Source organism: Vanessa atalanta, chromosome 29 (assembly GCF_905147765.1).
Source record: "Vanessa atalanta chromosome 29, ilVanAtal1.2, whole genome shotgun sequence".
NCBI lineage: Eukaryota > Metazoa > Arthropoda > Insecta > Lepidoptera > Nymphalidae > Vanessa > Vanessa atalanta.
In genome coordinates, this window is record NC_061899.1 from 5,736,959 (window position 1) to 5,757,531 (window position 20,573).

The window sequence follows — 20,573 nt, forward strand, 5'->3', positions numbered from 1 at the left end:
GATTGATTTAATCTTTGTTTATTTAAGGAAACATATAATGTTTATTACTATTATTAGAACTCTCTCCGTGTAGTATAATATCAAATAATAAAATATAATTTCACTTCATATTTTTATTTTTATAAAATAAAATATACAAGTGAACGTAAAAGTAACAAAAAACAATCAAGAAAGTTATAATAATTATAAGTGTATGCCTCAATAGCATTAACTTAGCTTTATATAATCAGTAATCTGTGGATTGGTGTAAGTGCAATAACGTCAAACGTCTCCTAGCCAATTGTATGCGTGCATTTCTTTGACATCATTCTCTATGAACCAATCAAAAATCACTTTTGTCTTCAGAAACCAATATTGATATCCAAAGGGAACGTACTTGTAAATAAATCGAAAATGGCGTCGTTTTGCCGATTAGATGAATCAAAGAATAATTTATGTGATGTCCTGTTATAATTAAGCTAATACAATTTATTATATATATTATTCCATTATACGATATATTTTTTGGTGTCATTGTTCAGTGTTAATTAATAAGAAGCTGTGAATAATTCGCGTGAAGCGAGATGGTGTTCTTTCTAGTTGCGTGATATAAAAGTGTTTACATGAATTCGGCGCGGGTGCTCCGGCCAATATGCTGCCCACAGTGGAGGAGAGCCGGGGTTACGATTTCCAGGACCCCGAGAATGCGGAGAAATGGCGCGGACTGTTCATCAATTCATTCCGAAAGGTTTGTATACAACATGTCATATTCCGTTCAAAACATTGCCTCAGTTGACTTTGGACGAAAACGACAGTTCATCTATTATATATCTAAATATCTTAAAAGATTTGGTATAATTTACCAACTTTCTTTATTTACCAAACATTATTTGCAATAGTTTCGTCTTTAAGTCTAAATATGGCAGTTTTCGAAGCCGTGCATTTGTGATAGTGGGCCAAGTTCAATAAAATACACTTATAATTTTCTATAGAACGGCGTAAATTTACGTATAGCATATAAATCGAGGTCACTAACGAAATCTAGATGGGTCAAGGATGCGTTTTGGATTAATTTATTTTATTATATACACAATATAATTGTAATTAACTTTAGTATTTCTTTTATAACACACTATTAACGAAACATTTTGAAAATATACAATTATGTTTTTTTTCTAATGAAGGGAGTAAATATAAGACTTTTATTAATGTTATATTATGACATAATTAAAACAAAGTTGTAATCAAATCTATAACATTAAAGCTTACTGAGTTTTTTGACTTGACAGTACTTAAGACAATAACTTCATGTGATCAAGTGTGTTATATTGTGTCTAATACCATCAATGCTTGTACATTATTTAATTACATTTTAATTGGTCAAAGAGCTTTGTCCAAGCCTGTCTGGGTAGGCACAACCAACTCATCACATATTACTGTTAAACAGATTGTTGTTTGGTAATAGAATATGTGACATTCTGCAACAATACTAAGCATTGACTTGTCGTGTTTCAGTTTGAAGGGTGACTGAGTCAGTGTATCTATAGATATATAAAAACTTAAGTCTCCAACATTGCTAGTGTATTGACTATGTAGGGTATTGTTAATATTTCTTACAGTACTAATGTTTATGGACAGCAGTGACCTATCACTATAGTGATTGCTATCATATGGCCCCTTGTCCTGACCACTTAGTAGCAGTAGAGTTATTTTATTTACTATTAAGAATAGATAAAAAGTAATTAAACTAAGGTCTCTCTACCGAAACGTTAGAATAAGATGATAATATTAAAATAAGTAATAAAGTGTGATAGTTAATTGATGAAATTATTTAAATATACATTTAATAATTAAAAATACTATGGTATATGATCAATTGCCTTGAAATATGAGACATATGTCGTTTATTCAACGAAAAGATGAATTAATATACAAAAAACAACATTTGACTAATTTATGCAATATTATAGGTAGGGGGGATAATTTATGATATAAGTAAAATTTAGTAGTAGTACTATATTTTTTAAAGAATATAAGTAGTTAAGTTGAATAGTGTTTATATTATAAATCAAAGATATATTAGATATATACAAGAACTGTTTGTAGTAAATAAAACAGTTCAGCTATTAGCAAATTTTTTTTTTTTTTATTACATATGTCTTTGTCTTTTGTATTTTTACTTATTATATTGAAGTAAGCTGTATGTTTCATGTAGAAGGTTTTTATTGTTATTCTTCTAAATGGTGCTTTAGTTCAGGGCGAAACAAACAATGACAACAACAGTTTTTAAACAATAAAATGTATATAAGAATACTAAAAAAGTATATTTATATATAATTGATTTCAAAATCAATATTTAAATGAGAATTTAATGACTTTTTATAATTAATATTATTAGAACCTACTAGGTTTAACTTCTTTTACTTCACAGTTTCATTAAGAACTAGTTGTCGTTTGCACTTGCATTTTAGGGGTTGGTTGTCAGGTATTATTTACGTAATATCTTTATAAATTATAGCCTATGTGTTTATCTGATGTATAAGCTATATTATTGTTTAGTTTCATTAAAATTAATTTAGTAGTTTTTGTGTGAAAGTGTAATCAATATCCATACATACAAACTTTCAACTTTATAATACTAGTTGTATGGATTATGTTTCATGTTTCAGTCAACTTCCATAAAATTTCTGAACTTAATTCCTGTAAATTATTTGGCAAGTAAAAACTATTAGTAAATTTATTGATTTAACATTGGTAGATAGTTGGAGCCCCGGTGACCAGTAACATAGGGATCTGCAGAATGCATAGCTAAGATTTCATATTATATATAAAATTGTTAATCCTTTTGTAAGAAACTGTTGTGTGCTAATATTAAAAATGGTTAAATTCTACAGAAAAATGTAAACAGGTTTTATTATGTTTTTACTCCAGTTCTATGTGGTAATAGAATGTTTAGACCTTGAATTACTACGGGTAGTGGTGAATCATTTCCTCGGAGTAGTACAGTACTCGGTTGCAGGGATTTCGATGGGTAAGATTCCAATGAATCTTCGATTAATACCCTATATAAACAGAGTATGTCTTCGACCAGAGAGATGGAATTTTGTGTTTAAAAACAAACGATGGTCTTGATTTTCGGACAGTCGATTCTTAAGTGAGACTAGGCTAAGGCATGCATAGGAAATGTTATACTCTATTCTCTCGCAAAAGGAGTTCAGGAGGGACCAATGGCATTACGAGATCTTAATGCATGTGACTGTTAACACTGCTTATTTCGAGACTGTCCTACTCAGGGTTACGACGTACGACCAAGGGATCTGAATCCTTAAAAACAGCCACTAGACACTTTTTATGTTAAATGTAAACATAATTTTAAATTGGTAACCGCAAATAGACATTACACCAATGTGATGCCAATCTTGGGTTCTAAGATATTATATTCCTCGTGCCTGCACCTGGAACATAGTACTACAAAGTAAAAAATTCCTATCGAATAGATGCTTTAATGACTACTCTTAATAATTTTTTCTAGATCCTCGTGTCGCTACACCCGACGCTGACCGCGGAGGATAGCGCGCTGGAATTCGTCGAGTCGCTCTGCTTAAAGCTGCTGGCAATGCTGTGCGCGGTGCCGCCTCCGCTCACTGCGCAGGTAACTTTATCGCATCTTATTTGTAAGCTGTAAATAATTCACAGATAACAACTAAAGAAGGTACTTGTACCCTATAACAGGTACTCAGTTCTGTCTACGTTCAATCTAATATCCCGTAGTAGAGCCGCGTACCTTTGGCATTTTATTTATAGTTAGTTTTCGCTCACGACTGTGCACGCGTGTGAAGGTGAGAGGGCAAAGGGGAGAAACTAGAAAGTGTTACATTAGTCTGTCTGCCTTCCTATTTCCAATAAAAATCGGTACACTTGACTTTGAATTTTCTGCCCAAGAACGTAGTCTGATATATAAAAATACGATTTTCCATGTGTATGTTATCGACACGATTCTTATGTTCAGGATGTGGAGGAACGCGTCGCGCGTACATTCCCCACGCCGCTGGACAGTTGGGCGATCGGCGAGACGCGTGATCCTTCCAGCGTGAGACGGAAAAAGTTGGTGCTACCACTGGAGAAGATCCATCACCTGCTGCAGAAGGTATGAAGAATATAGATTCAGCATCTGAGCTAATGTGGTAACATTAATCGTTAATGCTAAAGTTGTGTAGTGTTGGCATCAGTCATTAATGGCTAGGTTTAAAGGTTGTCGATGCCCAAGACCTGTATTCAAACGCCAGGTAAAAGTTACTGCTTTTTGTCAAGATATCTTCATCACATTTGTGATTGGATAAGCCCTTGGAAGCCTTGGTCATGTACCTTGTAAAAGAGAATACTGTGGCCTATGCAAATGGCTAGTGTACAGAAGAATAACAATCTTAAGAATACAAGGCAGAAATTTACTTGGTGGTAGGGCTTTGTGCAAGCCCTTCTGGATAGGTACCACCCATTCATCAGATATTCTACCGCCAAACAGCAGTACTCAGTTTTGTTGTGTTCTGGTTTGAAGGACGAGTGAGCCAGTGTAACTACGGGCACAAGGGACATAACGTCTTGGTTCCCGAGATTGGTGGCGCATTGGTGATGTAAGGAATAGTTAATATTTCTTGCAACGCCATTGTCTATGGGCGGTGGTGACCACTTACCATCAGGTGGCCCATTTGCTCGTCCGCCTACAGATATCATAAAAAAAAAATGTTCAGGAATTAGAATTTATCAATATTGGTCATCAAATAAATATATACGTCCGTATTTCAGGAGGTGCTCCTGTACAAGATCGATACGTCGGTGTCGGCGTGTATGACCAGCGTGCTGGAGTACGTCAGCACCGACATCCTCAGGCTGTCCGGTACGTTCGTGAAGACGATATCGCAGAAGAGCGGCTACCAAGTGATAACGACGAGCGATATCAAAACGGCCATGTGTGCCGACAAGGTGCGCTATTTGTATTTATATTTCTTTATTCAATATAGACAAATTAGGCATGCGGAGATACAGTGGTGCTTGTCTGGGTTTAAACATCGTTTAAGATGCACGCTTTCGAACCACTGAGTCACCTGGGCTTTTTGTGTTTATAATTAATCTCGTGCTCGGCGCTGAAGGAAAACATTCACGAGGAAACATGCTTGTATAATTTCAATGAAATTCTGCTAATTATCTTCAAAATGTGTGCTCAAAGGGGAGGAGGTCTCAGCCCAGCAGTGGGATGTTTACAGGCTGTTACACTATTCAATATATGTAGATACATTACACTTATTGTCAAAGTAAGAACAACTTTTGGCTCAGAGAAGAAAATATCCAACTCGTCCTCTAAACAACCCCAGTAATATGGTGCGCAGGTGCTGGTGGACGTGTTCTACCAGGAGCCGGCGCTGGCGGGCGGCGCCAGCGCGGCGGGCTCGCGCGCGCAGGGCTACGGCGAGCTGGTGCGCGACCTGCTGGCCGACGAGCGCGCCTTCCTAAGGGACCTCAACCTCGTCGTGCGCGTCTTCAAGGACGAGCTGGACAAGATCCTGGACGGCGACTGCAAGGTGCGTGTCGTGCTGTCCGTACAGTACCGTCAGCCGACAGTACGTGGCGTTCATCATCTCTTACAGTTATGGAAGTATAGAAGTAGAGGATGGACCTGTGTTTGCGTACACACTTTGGATTATAATAAGTCCTGCACGGTTGGCTGGTTCCTAAAAATGATTTAAACGGTCACCGTAACCGATATCGGTCAAGAGGGGATAATGACGTCTCATTATCATAACAATTGCAAACAATTCAATTCACACCAGCCTCTCTGGAGTAATAAATGGTGTAACGGAATCGTATCTAAATTGAGGTTATCATTCTTCTAATATTAAACTTTCAGACGATATCTCTGATCTTCGGCAACATCGTCGACATATACGAGCTGACGGTGACGCTGCTCGGCAACTTGGAGGACGCCATGGAGATGTCGCAAGACTCGCACACGCCCTACATTGGGAGCTGCTTTGAAGGTAGCGTTTCGATCTGAAATTTTAAATCGAATTTATCTTGATTCAAAAGTCATTTTAATAAACGCCGACATGGAAGTGGATTTAGTTAATATATGAAATTATACAAAATAAGTCACATTGAAGTTTTCCCAAGAGGGCCTCTCCTTGGCTCACCTACTAGGATCATGAACTTCTAGTATGCTTACCCGAAACCCCTGTCTCAAGTTCAGAATCTGCTCAATCTACCTTCTATAATCGTACGCTTACTCAAGTCTAAATGCTATTTCCATTAATAACGTCAAATACATAGGATTCGATTGTACATGTTTGACGTATTCTCCAATTGTTTTTTTATATATTTTCAGAACTGGCCGAGGTGGAAGAGTTCCGAGCGTACGTGCGCTACGCGAACATCGTCACGAAGAAGGAGTCGAGGGAAGCGCTGCAGAAGATTGTGGACGATCCCGTGGTAAAAAATTCTCTACTACTAACCTTTCATGTAGATAAGGTTGATTTGGTCCTTCTCAACTGTTACGGAGATATAGTCATAGTGTAGATAGAGAAATTAATGTATAATATTAGTCGTCTGATCATTTTTGATAAAAAAAAACCTTTTTTTTATTTATGAGATTCAAGATTTCCATCAACGAGATAGTTTTTCAGTTTTTTAATATTATTATTATTTTTTGGTGTGGTTTAATATGCCCCGTATCATAATCGTGATGCAGCGCTCGGAGCGGCTGGACACGGCGGGGCACGGCTTCCGGCTGGCCGTGAAGTACTGCCTGCCGCGGCTGCTGCTGGCGCCCGTGGCGCACGTGCTGCTGTACCACAGCTACGTGCGCGCGCTGCTCACCGCCGCGCCCGCCTCCGACGACCGCGAGAGCTTCAAGCAGGTCGCTGCCCCCCCGCGAGCGCCGCCCCCTCCGCGCCCCGCCCTCCCACGCTTACTCACCCGCTCCGTGTTCGCAGGTGGAGTGCAATCTGCATCCGATAAAGAAACTGCTGACGAAGGCGCTGGGAAACGGACCGAAATTGTAAGTGCTAAGTTTTCGCTAATCTTCGTTTACTAGAACCTAAAAAATGACAATATTTCAATATAAATCGATCCACCTCTTTCGATCCGCGGATATTTTTAACTTTGACGATTTATGAATTCAAATCTTGTTAAAAATGATACCGCGACGTAGTATTTGCAACGTTGCAAAAGAGTACCGACCGAGCTCCCCGGCGGCTCGGTCGGTCGGTTTCGGCGGAGCGTGCACTGCGGTGCAGCTAGCGTTAGTAACCCGTGGGCCGCAGGGAGGGCGCGGTGCGCTCGCTGTGGCGCGCGCGGCGGCAGCTGGCCATCGACAAGTGCGGCGAGCTGGCGCGCCTCGTCGACAACTGGGACGCGCGCGACGTGCCGCACTGCTGCAACGAGTTCATACGCGGTACGTACTCCCCACGACCGCACTGCTGAGCCGACATATTACAACCCTGCTTTACATGGCAACCACGAATGCCTTCACGAGTTTGACAGCGACTTCCAGTGACAATCAAATCGAGTACGCTCAAACGTTATTTCAAGACGAAACCAGGCTTGATGATTCTCTTACCAGCGCCGTCTATTATGGACCCGTCGATATATGAGATAATGCCTCGACGACATATAAGGTAATGTTAAAAAAAAAACATAATATAATAATATATTTCTATAAAATAAATAATTTCCCATTCCAGAGGATTCGCTGTCGAAAATCGGTCCCGGCAAGCGGATAGCGGAGCGCCGGGCGTTCCTCTTCGACGGACTATTACTTCTCTGTAAGCCCGTCACTAGTCTGGTAAGTTGATACGTGCACGTGTACGTTATTCATATTACAACAATAACTACCTCATTGGTTTCTAATTTTTAAGTCTTTAGACTTCGAACTCTTTGCTACAAACATCAGGTCGGTCCAATAAAATATGATCAGGTTTCCTGTATTAGCAGTTTGAAGTTTGACTCTCTCAAGGAGTGTCGAATTTCTGTTCTATCGAATTTAAAGTGTGCAGGAACAGTTGTTGTATTCTTATATTAGTTCTATACCCTCAGATAAATGCCGGCAACGTAATCGTCATCGTAATTTTCATCATAAAGTAATGGTTTATGTGATTACGTGTGCCAATTTGTGGAATATTTAGGATACTTTTGGAAGTGATAGCTTCTAATATGCGGGGTAACCGCTACATTACGTAACGCGTTAAGGCTCCAGTCTGTCCGGCTTCCCTTTCTCTTATGCATACGGCAGCGGTAGGCAGGCTCGTGCTCTCTTACTCTAATGGATTAGAGTGAGAGAGCAGGAGGACAGCGCTGGCTGTATTTCGGACTGTACTCGTTTGTTTTTTTTTGTCTTAATGAAATAAATTTAATATTTATTGCAGGTAACTGTAAATAGTGGTGTGACGTCGGGTGGTTTGCAGCAATTAAAATTAAAAGAAAAATTACATATACGGAAATTGAAGATCGTTGATCGGGCTGACGGCGAAGGTAAGAATGTTGAGTTGTATATTAACATTGAACAGGTATTAAATACTACAGACAAATTATACGAGAATATATCTGCCATACTGATCGTCATATTAGCCCGTAAATGTCCCACTGCTGGGATAAAGGCCTCCTCTCCCTTTGAGGAGAAAGTTTGGAGCATATTTCACCACGCTGCTCCAATGCGGGTTGGCGGTCGCCATACTGATTGAGATATTTCTGGACTCAACGAATAGTTTACTTGCTAAGTATTAAAAAAATATATATGTAGAAAAATAGTTTCGAGATATTCGTTGATTCTGATTTATAGATAGTTCATATAAATTTAATTGTCTCATTATTCAAAATGTATTTTTGTTTAAGTAGACTCTTAAAAGCAATAAAGCCACAACATATTTAGCCATTATTGTAAGTAAATAAATAAATAATAAATAAATATTGGACAACATCACATACATTACTCTGATCCCAATGTAAGGAGCTAAAGCACTTGTGTTATGGAAATCAGAAGTCACCACACCACTGCCCATAGACCGTAAATTTAACCATTCCTTACACAACAATACTAAAGATCTTTGTTTGGCGGTTGAATATCTGATGAGTGGGTAGTGGACTTGATGGACCAGCACAAAGTTTTACTACCAAGTGAAATCCATTTGGAAATATGATGAATTACAGGGTTTTTAGTAGTTTTTTTTTTAAATAGAAGGTACACATGCATACATCTCGTAAATGGTAATTTTGCATTCAATTGAATCCTTTGACATAACTATAACATCTAAGTTGACCACCAGGATGGTAGTCGAAATATAAATGATGTCTGGACGAGATGATGACTTAATGTAATTATGTACTGAGCTAAACGACTGAGAAGTAACAGTGGACGTGTCCGCAGAGGGCCGCAACCTCATCGAGCTGTGCCCACGCGTGGGCCCGCCTGTGCTACTGGCGGCCGCCTCTAGCGCTGACAAGCGCAGCTGGATGGCTGACCTCGTGCTGCTCAACACCAAGCCCATGTTGGACCGCAGTCTCGACAGGTGACGCCCACACACACACTATACAATACTTATGATAAACCGCTTTTAGTGTACATTTAATTACTTTCTAAACTTAATTAACCCTACTGGTTTGTCTTCCACTGTTCTCACAACGGATGCGTGCCGGCCTAGATTGTTCCAGATTCTTATTCACACTTATATATTTTAACAAATATTAGAATAGTTATTGCATGTTAAGCTTAGTTCTGTTTCCCTTCGTGCAGCATCCTGCTGGACCTGGAGCGTCGCCACCCGCTGCAGCTGCCGCCGGCGTCGCTGTACCGGTTCGCGGAGCCCGACTGCACCGATAACATCGTGCTGGAGGAGCGCCCCGGGAACGCGCCCCTCATCAAGGTGAGGCCCGACGCTCTGAGAAGGGTATTTGGGTATTATGGAAATATATTGTTGGATGATTTACATCGTCGCTCACTACCAGCTACTACGTAGACATTAAACGATGGATAATCGAGTTCTTTATAATAAAAATATATTTAAATAAATATTGGACAAAATTACACATTATTCTGATCCCAATGCATGTAGCTAAAGCACTTGTGTTAAGGAATATCAGAACACCCAAGGAAACATAGAAAACTAATGAACTTGTACACTCTACTCGACCACGAAGGTCATTTGTCGTTAGTCGTCGTTTAGAAACAGACGATCATAACCTGATTATCGTGTGTTCAAACCCAGACTGGCGCCATTGGCTCTACATTGGCTTATAATTAATATGTCTGTCTCAGGGCGCGACTCTGCTGAAGCTGGTGGAGCGGCTCACCTACCACGTGCACGCGGACCTGAACCTCGTGCGCACCTTCCTCACCACCTACCGCTCCTTCTGCTCGCCCGCGGAGCTGTTGGACCTGCTCATCGAGCGCTTCGACATCCCCGAGCCGCACCTCGTGTACGACGCGCCGCGACCCGGTGCGTACCAAACCCCCGACACCAGCCCCCACCGCCCCCCACATACACCACGTACTAATCGAACTAACAATACGCTCGCTTGTCCCCTAACACGCCAGCCCCTCGGATCAAGACTCCGAAGAAGGATATCAGTCCGAACGCTTCGTTGCTGGATTTAGACCTCGATATAGGTACTGTACACCTGAAGTAGCATTACACTGTTGCAGCCATCGAATGCATTTAAATATTGTTTGAATTATAGAACTATATATATTTTTTTATATTTGTAAGTTTTAAATACCTTAAGTCAGTACATGTCTTGCTATTTGGCAAAGGTTCCCTCATAGGAAGGCGATGGCATGTAGTAGGATTTCATTTGTCACTTGCTGGTTTCTTAATGATATTCTCCTTCTCTGTTACTCACACATGAATATTCACTGGTGCTTTTCTAAATAAAACCGCAGTCTAAACCACATTTATATAAATATATATATTACGTTTTGCTACCATTTATGGTCTGTGTATGTTGTGTATTCAATCATACTAGAAGTGCTTGTTTAAATTCGCCCCTTTGTCTTTGTATTTATGGCATGATTACTTTTGAGTAATGAAAATATCCCCTCTTTTCATAACGAGATGCTAAAATAATATAAAATGTCTTTCAATGTGCATAATCATGATCCGCACTTCGCACTGCTGTGTATATGACTACTCTTGTCTATTTAACTCATGGTCCTGCGCAAGTCTTAACCAGGTTCAGCACGCGACTTTTGCTGTCATCTATTCATCTTGCACGTTATTGTATACAGTTCTTGGACGCTATAGTGTAGTAATAGCCTTGCTTCTGTCTGATTACCTGTATTTTCTCCTGGCCAGCTCCATTTTACGATTCCCAAGGAGATGAACACGTGTTTGATGTCGGATATCAACATTGGGATTATGGTTTAGAAGCCTAATGCTGATAATACTACCTTAATATAAGTATAGTAACACAAACATACATAAAGTGTTTTTTTTATATAAAGTTTTCACTTGTGTGCTATAGCGGAGTGCGTGGAGATGTCCGCCAGTAGCGACGCAGAGAAACTGAGCAAGAACACCGCCAGAGAGGACTGGAAGAGGTACCGGAAGGAGTTCCAGCAGCCTGTCAAGTTCCGGTATGTATACTCACGAACCAAGAATTGCGACAAAAGTCTATATTTGCAGTCAAATTATCAAGTGTATGACTCTTGTATTGAATCAATTATACTGGCTGGTAGGTCTTTGTGCTAATCCATAAGGGTAGGTACCACCCACTCAGCAGATATTCTACCGTCAAACAGCAATTTTAAGGGTGAATGACCCAGTGTAACTACAGGGCACAAGTGACATAAAATCTTATTGTCTTGCTTTTAGTGCATGTACGAGTATTTAAAGTAATAATAATAATTTGACATTGATTGTATTTTTTTAATTCTTACAGTGTAATAAACGTACTTCGTCACTGGGTGGATCAACACTTCTACGATTTCGAAAGAGAACCGGCGCTGTTGGAGAAGCTCATAGCATTTTTGGAGTCCGTTGACGGGAAACCGATGAAGAAATGGGTCCAGAGCGTGCTCAAAACCGTTCAGAGAAAGGTCAGTAATAATTAAAAATTGGATGTCGGAATAGAGTAATTGGATATTTATCTTGAAAGCCAACCTTAAACTACCTCTGTATGTTCACAGTGCGCACAGAGCGGCCAGGGTGAGGCGGAGTTCGGTGGTGGGGGGGCCCTGCCGGGCGCGGCGGTGTCGTGTGGGGGCCCGGGCCCGGGGGGCGTGTCGCACGTGTTCGACCGCTCGCCCCCCGCGCCGCTGCGACACGTGGACGACCCCGAGCGGTACAACTGGCACCCCCTCGCGCTGCACCCGCTGGAGCTGGCCCGCCAGCTAACTCTGTTGGAATTCCAGCTCTATCGGCAGGTGAGATTTATCTGTTCGAGTTTGCAGTTTGTCGTAAGTACTAGGACCTCTTAACTGGATGGGGTATATTACAATATTACAATGCTTAAACTTACTTAAATGATGGTATGAAATTAGGAGGATTCTCCCAGAAAGGTAGGTAACGGTTAGAAATCCCTGCTCTCTTTGACAAAGACGTTTTTCTGCGTAGCTAGCAATCTGGTGAACTTTTTACTTTCAAATCAGGTGAAACCCTCGGAGTTGGTTGGGGCCGTGTGGACGAAAAAAGACAAGGAGAAGACCAGCCCCAACTTACTGAGGATTATCAAGCATACAACTAACGTGAGTCAACTATATTTCTACATGTCTATTTTTAGTTCAATACTGAATGAATGACTGAAGTACTCAGAACTTGGTGACTACTTATTGTATTAAAAAATATATATTGAACAGTCGCATCTATGTAATATATTTATAATATTAATACAATAAGTATTTTACTCCCTTCAAACATCGATATACACATCATACTATAAAGCGGCCCGCTGTCGGCAGTTCACGCGCTGGATGGAGAAGTGGGTGGTGGAGAGCGAGAACCTGGAGGAGCGCGCGGCGGTGCTGGCGCGCCTGCTGGAGCTGGCGCTGGCGCTGCGGGACCTCAACAACTTCAACGGCGTGCTGGGCGTGGTGGCGGCGTGCGGCTCGGCCTCCGTGCACCGCCTGCGCGCCACGTTCGCGCTGCTGCCGCCGCGCCTGGCGCGCGCGCTGCACCAGCTGCGCGACCTCAACTCCGACCACTTCCGCCGCTACCAGGAGCGCCTGCGCAGCATCAACCCGCCCTGCGTGCCCTTCCTCGGCATGTACCTCACCAACATCCTGCACATCGAGGAGGGGAACCTCGGTGAGCGACTCGCGCCGGCGGCTGCCCGTGACCTCTCCCCGGTTGTCGCGTTTGACCGATTCGTCTAATCTTTCAGACTACCTGCCGAACTCGGAACTGATCAACTTCTCGAAGCGCCGCAAGGTGGCGGAGATCACGGGAGAGATCCAGCAGTATCAGAATCAGCCCTACTGTCTCACGGTCGAGCCTCGGACGAGGGTATATATACCATTGAACCGCTTCCTATTCAAATACAAAATATCATCCTGCTGGCAACTGCTCTCCTAGCTAGTTTATACGGCTACAGATTATAAAATCCGAGGTTCTAATCACAATTAGTATTTTAAATTGACCACTTTGTCTATAAAATTCTATTAAGAGGACATAAGCAAACTAATATAATATTTTTATAAATATTGAAAACAACTTTGTTATTCCAGGCGTTTCTGGACTCGCTGGAGCCGTTTCCTGGCATGGACGACAAAGAGGTGACCGACTATCTCTACGCGAAAAGCCTCGAGATCGAACCGCGGATGCCTCTCAAGCAAATGCCGAAATTCGTGAGTAGTTTCCATTACAATCATGTACTTGTAGCTAATATTAGTTTTCTTTTAATAGTAATAATATTCTAATAAATTTACTGTCTTAGGTTTAATCAGGCTCCATCCACTAGTTAGATAAACTGCATTAATTTTATTTTATTTAACAATTGTGTGATCGCTTGATCCAGCCCTATAGCTTGCATTATTCTAAATTATTTGTACAAAAACAAAATGTCCTGGACATTCATGTAAATTCGAGACATACAACTTACTTGTTTTTCATATACTTGGTGGTAGGGTGCAAGCCCGTCTGGGTAGGTATCACCCACTCGTCAGATATTCTACCGCCAAACAGCAGTACTCATTACATACTCATATTGTTGATTTCCGGTTTGAAGGGTGAGTGAGTCAGTGTAACTACAGGCACAAGGGACTAACATCTTAGTTCCCAAGGTTGGTGGCGCATTGGTAATGTAAGGAATGGTTAATATTTTATACAACACACCACAACACCATTGCCTATTGTCTATGGGCGGTGATGATCACTTACCATCAGGTGCCCCATTTCCTCGTTCGCCAACCGATATCATAAAAAAAAAAACAAAAACTTTTGTATATAAAATATATAACCAGAGCTCCAATTATCGACATAAATTAAAACATACGATTCACTGAGCTTCCATTATTTCCGAGCTAATGTCCCTGTCTATAATAAATATGCATAATGTTATCTATTTGTCCAGCCACGACGATATCCTGACCTCTCACTGAAGCCGGTCAAGGTGAAGGTCTCCGATGACAACACAAGTGAGTGTACCACCGTCGTATTTATTTTTCAACGTTAGTTGGTCACGTGTAAGGTACCGTCCACATATCATAATATTCTTTATACAAGTAGACTTTAATAAGTAATTTAAAATCGTTGCGTTACAGGAATCAGCATAAAATACAGTATAGATCTATTTATTTAATTAAATTATTATAGATTTTCATTAGTGTGAGTGATGTTCGTGATTTCAAGGTGTGTTAGTGTGCGTGAAACGACTAATAGTAGAGACAGCAAAAAATTATATCAATTTAGTAAATTATATAGTTTTTTTTTTCTAAAAAGGAGTATTAACAAATATTCAATAATTGTACCACTAAATGCCAATATTTCCTGTTTTGAATGCTGTGTGTAATAATAAATCTTGAGTGCTTGAAAATGTACGATATACCTTTGGTTTGCAAGTTGTTTGTGGGATGCAAATGCTAAACAATGAAAATTCAATGCACATGTTTATTAACAAATAATCATTGCACTACGATAATCTATTTATAGATATAAAAATCAAAATACGACTCACTGATTAATCACGAGGTCTCAGCAATTTTATCATATATACTATATATCTATATATCTACAAACTTGAAATTTGGCTGGTAGGTTCCTTTTAGGGTATATATATACATCCGCTAATCCGGATTACTCGAAACTCCACCCCTAAAGGGGTAAAACGCGGTTTGGAAGTTTGTGTTTTATAAATTTCGCGCGATTAAAGCCGCAGTTTTAGCTAGTGATATTTATATTTATTTTCTAGATGTAGCTCAGCTGTCGCCGACGAGCACGTGGGACGGTATCTCCGTGGTGTCGCTACCTGTACACGATCACGGTAACTATCACTAATGTACTCGCAACGATTTGGAACTTTGGTAATTTATCTTTCGTTTGTGTTTAATTATTATTATTATTTATTTTTATTTGTGTCGAAAGGGCACAGATTATTTTGCCAATGTGACGCACAATTATTACTTACAATAAGTATGTAAAACACTTTTGATAAATCTTCTTTGTGTAGATGTTTTATAAGTTATATTGGCACTAAATTGTACAGCCACTAATACTAAAAGTTTATTATAGTGGATTGGGTGGATTTGGTTTTAAAAATTTGTAAAATTAAACCCATACATATTTAAAGTAATATACATCTCGTTACTGGTGACAAATGACATTTAATATTTCATCATCATATCCTGGTTTATAATCACAAATGACCTTCGCAGGATCCCGGGAAGACCGAGGGTCGCTGACGTCGCCCCGGCTGGAGCGCTCGTGCTCCAGCTCGCTCGCTCAGCTCGGACAGCTCAGCCTCTTCGACAAGGGCCTGGCGCTCTTCGACAAGAGCAAGTCCGTCGCCACGCTCAACAGGTACCATGTGGCGGGAAGCGACTGTTTTATACCAATTAGAAGCAATCTAATATACGATAATCTGTGCACAGGAACAGCGGGTCGGCGCGGGACGAGCCGCCCTCCCCGCGGGACAGCCACTCGCCAAGGCACGATCGGTTTGTTGTTACACGCCCCACGCTCGGTGTCTGTCTGTCTGTCTGTCTGTTCACACCTCTACTTGTCTTATGACTTTATGAGTTATATAACGATATAATTTTCAGATCAGATCGGTGATTAGTATCTTATAGTTTCTGAATATTATATAATGAAACTAACGAGCCCCCCCCCCCCCCGCAGCAAGTGGAGCTCGAGCAGCACGTGCTCCAGCAGCGCGCGGCGCGCCGCGCTGTCGCCGCGCGGGGCCATCGTGGACGCCGAGCTGTTCTACTCGCGCAGCATGGACCACCTCGCGTGCCGCAAGCAGGACGCGCCGCCGCCGCAGGTGAGCCGAGCCGAGAAGACGGACCACCACGGTTCTTTAAATAGTCGAATGATTCTCTGCACGCCACTGTAAATTTCTATTTGCGTTTCGAATCTCACGTGAGATATTTCTCCCAGGAACGCGTGCCGCCCCTGCTGCCGCGTGCGTGCGGGGGCCCCGAGTCCCGCGACGAGGCCCCTCCCGTCGTGCCGAGGAGGCCGTCGTCGCCTCATGCGGGTAACGAACGCACTATTCTATCGTTTATAGATTTTTGTACGACACTCATATTTATTGATCTATTTAATTATATGTTATAAATTGGTCACACAAACTGATTTATATATATTAAGTTAGTAAAGACTAATGTGTGTGCAGCAGCGTGCGAGCCGCCCCCCGAGCCCCCGGACCGCCCTCTGCCGAGTCCGAAGCACCATGAACTGTTCCGGTGAGTACTAATGGACATTTTCGAAAGTAAATTGACGTCATACACACTACCGTCCAAAAGTTTGGACGAGTTATTGAAATACTCGTAGTCTTCCGCCAACCCGCATTGGAGCAGCGTGGTGAAATATGCTCCAAACCTTCTCCTCAAAGGGAGAGGAGGTTAGCCCAGCAGTGGGAAATACAGGCTGCAAATGGAAAATGTACTCTTAGTCCAATGACTTCCTTTCGTTCTGTAAATATGCCCACAACTGTGCTGAGCTCGATAGACACCGGTCCTTCACTTTTCTATCAAAATCATCCCATACTAATTCAATCGGAGACGAATCTGGCGATTGTGAGGGCCGCGTCGTAATTTGCAAGACTTTTTCACTTCGTTTTTATTCTAAAAAGCCCTGGCACAATTTGGATGAGTGCTTGGGGTCATTATCTTGTTGAAAAACAAAATTTCGACCGATCACATTAATTCCAGAGGGAAGGCATTTTCTTCCAAGTATTTTTAGATAGCCTTCTTTATTCAGATGGCAGGTGGGATTCAGATGGATCGTGATTTTGATTAGTTGGCCAGGTTTATTATTGCCAAAGCATCCCCGAACCATCACAAGTTTAACAAACGACTTTGTAAACTAATATTCGATTGTTTGTCGATATAATTTATTTATTATAAAGTAATGAGGTCGTAAAATTCGAATAAAATACATAATTTGAAATTCATTTTGCTTTTATCGTCTGTTGTAAATTAAAACTAGGCGATTACTTATCATATTCATTACTGAATTTAGAATTGTACGTCTGTTTTGTGCTTTACGTTATCTGGTATAGATATATGGGAAAAAAGTATTCATTTCCTGATCTGGTTTCAGAGTGTTATGGCATATTTAAAATTGTTACAAATAATAATTTAACTCTTGTAAATATTTAACTTCGTTTTAAATATCAGTAAGGTATTTATACTTGCTTAAAGATATATATTTTACGTCTAAATAAACATAGTGATACGGCTTTGATGTTAGACTATGATTGGAGGACTTTAAATTAAATCAGGATAATGTTTATTTGTGTAAAATTATCTTGTGAGATGATAATCTAGAACCATATACTACTTGCAGGATACAACTTATATGTCCACAACCGTCCTGGTGAGAAGTACTTATTAATATTAAATAATTGAATTACAGAAGTCCAGCCATGTCTCCGAAGCGGTCCCCTGCGCCTGCCCCTCCCATCAGTCCGCTGTTACTAGACAGGTACCAGTTCTAATCGATTCTATTAACAGACAATGATTTTCCTGGACACTCTAAGCCATAAGTACCGTTTATGGATCCATCTTGAAGCGTTTTCGGGACATAAATAAAAGTACAATTACTAATTTATTATTTTTTTACCTTCAGAGCTGCTTTTAGTTTTCCATCGGCGACTTCGCCGTCAGCGCATCATAATTGTAAGTACAGTCAATTATTTTTCTACTATGTTACGTTTTTAGTTACTAAATTAAGAAGATATCTTTCTTTGCGCATATTAATAGTGTTATATTAATAATAGATAACGTAAATGATGCCCTCATTTATATGATATAAGATCGTTTGAGACTTTATCAAAATATAATGTCGGTCCTTCTAGCCGGATACGACGTGTTCCTGTTATATTCAGTGGTGGTGTGATATACACGTGATATATATGTGTGGTTACAGCGGAGGGCGCAGCCCCGCCGCCGCTACCGCCGCGGCGCCGCCGGGACTCCGCCGCGCCGCACACGCCGCACCTCGTGAGCCCCGCTTATACTTATTGCCTATACTAAGCACGCATCGCGTCTTAGAGTGCAATGCTTGTAGTTTTTTTACCTGGCTGTGGTTATACGATAACGGTAGTGGGACCTCAATTAAGTTAACGACTTTGCGAAGCTCCGTTGCGAACCTCAGCCAGCTGATAGTGAGCAGTCATTGCAACGCGCCGCCGACCACGGAATTATGGCGTTCTAAGTTACTTATGTTAATTCAATTTTCTTTGACCCGCTGAGTTTCTTTCGCCGGCTCCTCTCAGGTCAGGGTATTTTCTGAACCCGTGCTAGTGTTTAGCTTGACAATCAATGAGTAAGTGTAATGCATCTATATTGAATAAAGGAATTTGATTTGATTTCAATGCACTACAACAGTGGCCGATTGTAATACATGTATCCTCGTCGCAGTCGTCGTGGAACGAGTGTGCGACGGGCGGGTCCCCCTCGGGGTCCTCTCCCGCGGCGCCGGGCCCCCCAGCGCAGGCTGCGGGCGGGGGCCCTCCTCCGCTACCACCGCGGCCTCCGCCTCCTCCCGAGCTGCTGCGGCCGGCGCACTCGGCGCTGCTGCAGCGGAGACACACCGCCGCGTGAGTACCGACCTCACGCTGCAGATATTCAATCATATAAACAGAGATAATTATACTAAACATATAAAATATAAGTGTAAAAGTAGTGTCTGTGTTTAAAACACACAGACTTGTAATCTGTAAAGTTAATCCACCCTTTCTGATTTGAACATTCGTAACTAAATATATAAATGTACGTTTCAGATTAGCTCCAAAACTACCACCTAAACCAGCGGCGGCGGCGGTCGCGCCGCGAACGTAACCACCACCGCACTACCGCCCGAGCCCACCACGCGCCGAGCAGCGGCCGTCACGAGGCGACACCCGACCCTACCTCCCCCCACCCCACCGTGACAGGCGAGCGTAAGCGGTACACCGATAGATAGAATATAATGAAAGAATCAACTAATTACGATAAAACGTACATGTTATGTCGTCTTGGAATGTTAATTAAACATTACGAATCAGTTAAATTAAGTAAAATACCGTACTGTGATAGATTAAACCGTTATATCTATTCCAATTCACGATGAACTCCACAAAAATTAAACAAGGCTTCCAAGACATTAAGAAATAATTCATTAAAAAACGCTGATTATTGAAATTAATTAAATTTATCAAAGGTATAAACATAGTCTCTTCCAGTGGCAAGAGGAGTACGGATTAACAAACCTTATGTTGACATAGTATATGCGACTTTTTAATAGCTCAGCTATATGCACTACGAACAGTTCTTGGTTAACATATCTTTATTTATAATACAACACTATTACACTTAACTACTTATATCCACTTTAATAATTTACTTCCAGAGTTCCGATAACTTTTCGAAACATTCAAAACAATCTTCACGAATATCATAGATTATTTAAGTTCCGAGATGGCCCAGTGGTTAGAACGCGTGCATCTTAACCGATGATTTCGGGTTCAAACCCAGGCAGGCACCACTGAAATTTCATGTGCTTAATTTGTGTTTATAATTCATCTCGTGCTCGGCGGTGAAGGAAAACATCGTGAGGAAACCTGCATGTGTCTAATTTCAACGAAATTCTGCCACATGTGTATTCCGCCAACCCGCATTGGAGCAGCGTGGTGGAATATGCTCCAAACCTTCTCCTCAAAGGGAGAGGAGGCCTTTATCCCAGCAGTGGGACATTTACGGGCTGCTTATGTTTATTATGTATCGATGATATCGCGTCGAATCAAAGACGAGGTTTTTTTTTTGTTGGTACTCCTCTTTCGGTTGGAATAGACTACAAATACATACTTAATGTCAAAATGTAATTTTAATTTTTTTTTTTATCGATGAATACATAATTTTTTGCAATAAAATCCTTCCCGATTAGATCTTAAGCATGAACATTAATTCAATA

General features: G+C 41.1%; 1 protein-coding gene across 2 annotated transcripts; it reads left to right on the plus strand.

Moving 5' to 3' along the window:
• Positions 1-378: 378 nt before the first annotated feature.
• LOC125075081 (protein son of sevenless) lies at positions 379-19,673 on the plus strand. 2 transcript variants are annotated; one of them, XM_047686680.1, is made up of 34 exons: positions 379-727; positions 3,512-3,631; positions 3,989-4,126; positions 4,783-4,959; positions 5,364-5,555; positions 5,882-6,011; positions 6,356-6,459; positions 6,719-6,886; positions 6,963-7,027; positions 7,293-7,423; positions 7,713-7,813; positions 8,394-8,499; positions 9,392-9,533; positions 9,758-9,887; positions 10,280-10,460; positions 11,485-11,596; positions 11,902-12,058; positions 12,149-12,385; positions 12,611-12,706; positions 12,920-13,265; positions 13,342-13,463; positions 13,685-13,804; positions 14,530-14,593; positions 15,367-15,438; positions 15,830-15,974; positions 16,046-16,102; positions 16,293-16,437; positions 16,554-16,653; positions 16,792-16,861; positions 18,036-18,104; positions 18,249-18,298; positions 18,549-18,622; positions 19,043-19,221; positions 19,405-19,673. In XM_047686680.1, exons 1-34 carry the CDS (start codon positions 632-634, stop codon positions 19,460-19,462), a joined length of 4,254 nt encoding a protein of 1,417 aa, XP_047542636.1. In that variant the 5' UTR covers positions 379-631; the 3' UTR covers positions 19,463-19,673. The 2 variants fall into 2 exon arrangements, with proteins under 2 accessions (XP_047542636.1, XP_047542637.1); XM_047686681.1 differs by having other exon boundaries at positions 16,795-16,861.
• Positions 19,674-20,573: the final 900 nt, after the last annotated feature.

Excerpts from the sequence above, each read along its gene's own strand:
- LOC125075081 (XM_047686680.1), top strand. The coding sequence starts at position 632 with ATGCTGCCCACAGTGGAGGAGAGCCGGGGTTACGATTTCCAGGACCCC. Across the intron at positions 12,386-12,610 it reads AATTCCAGCTCTATCGGCAG|GTGAAACCCTCGGAGTTGGT; the intron begins GTGAGATTTATC and ends CTTTCAAATCAG. Across the intron at positions 12,707-12,919 it reads TTATCAAGCATACAACTAAC|TTCACGCGCTGGATGGAGAA; the intron begins GTGAGTCAACTA and ends CGCTGTCGGCAG.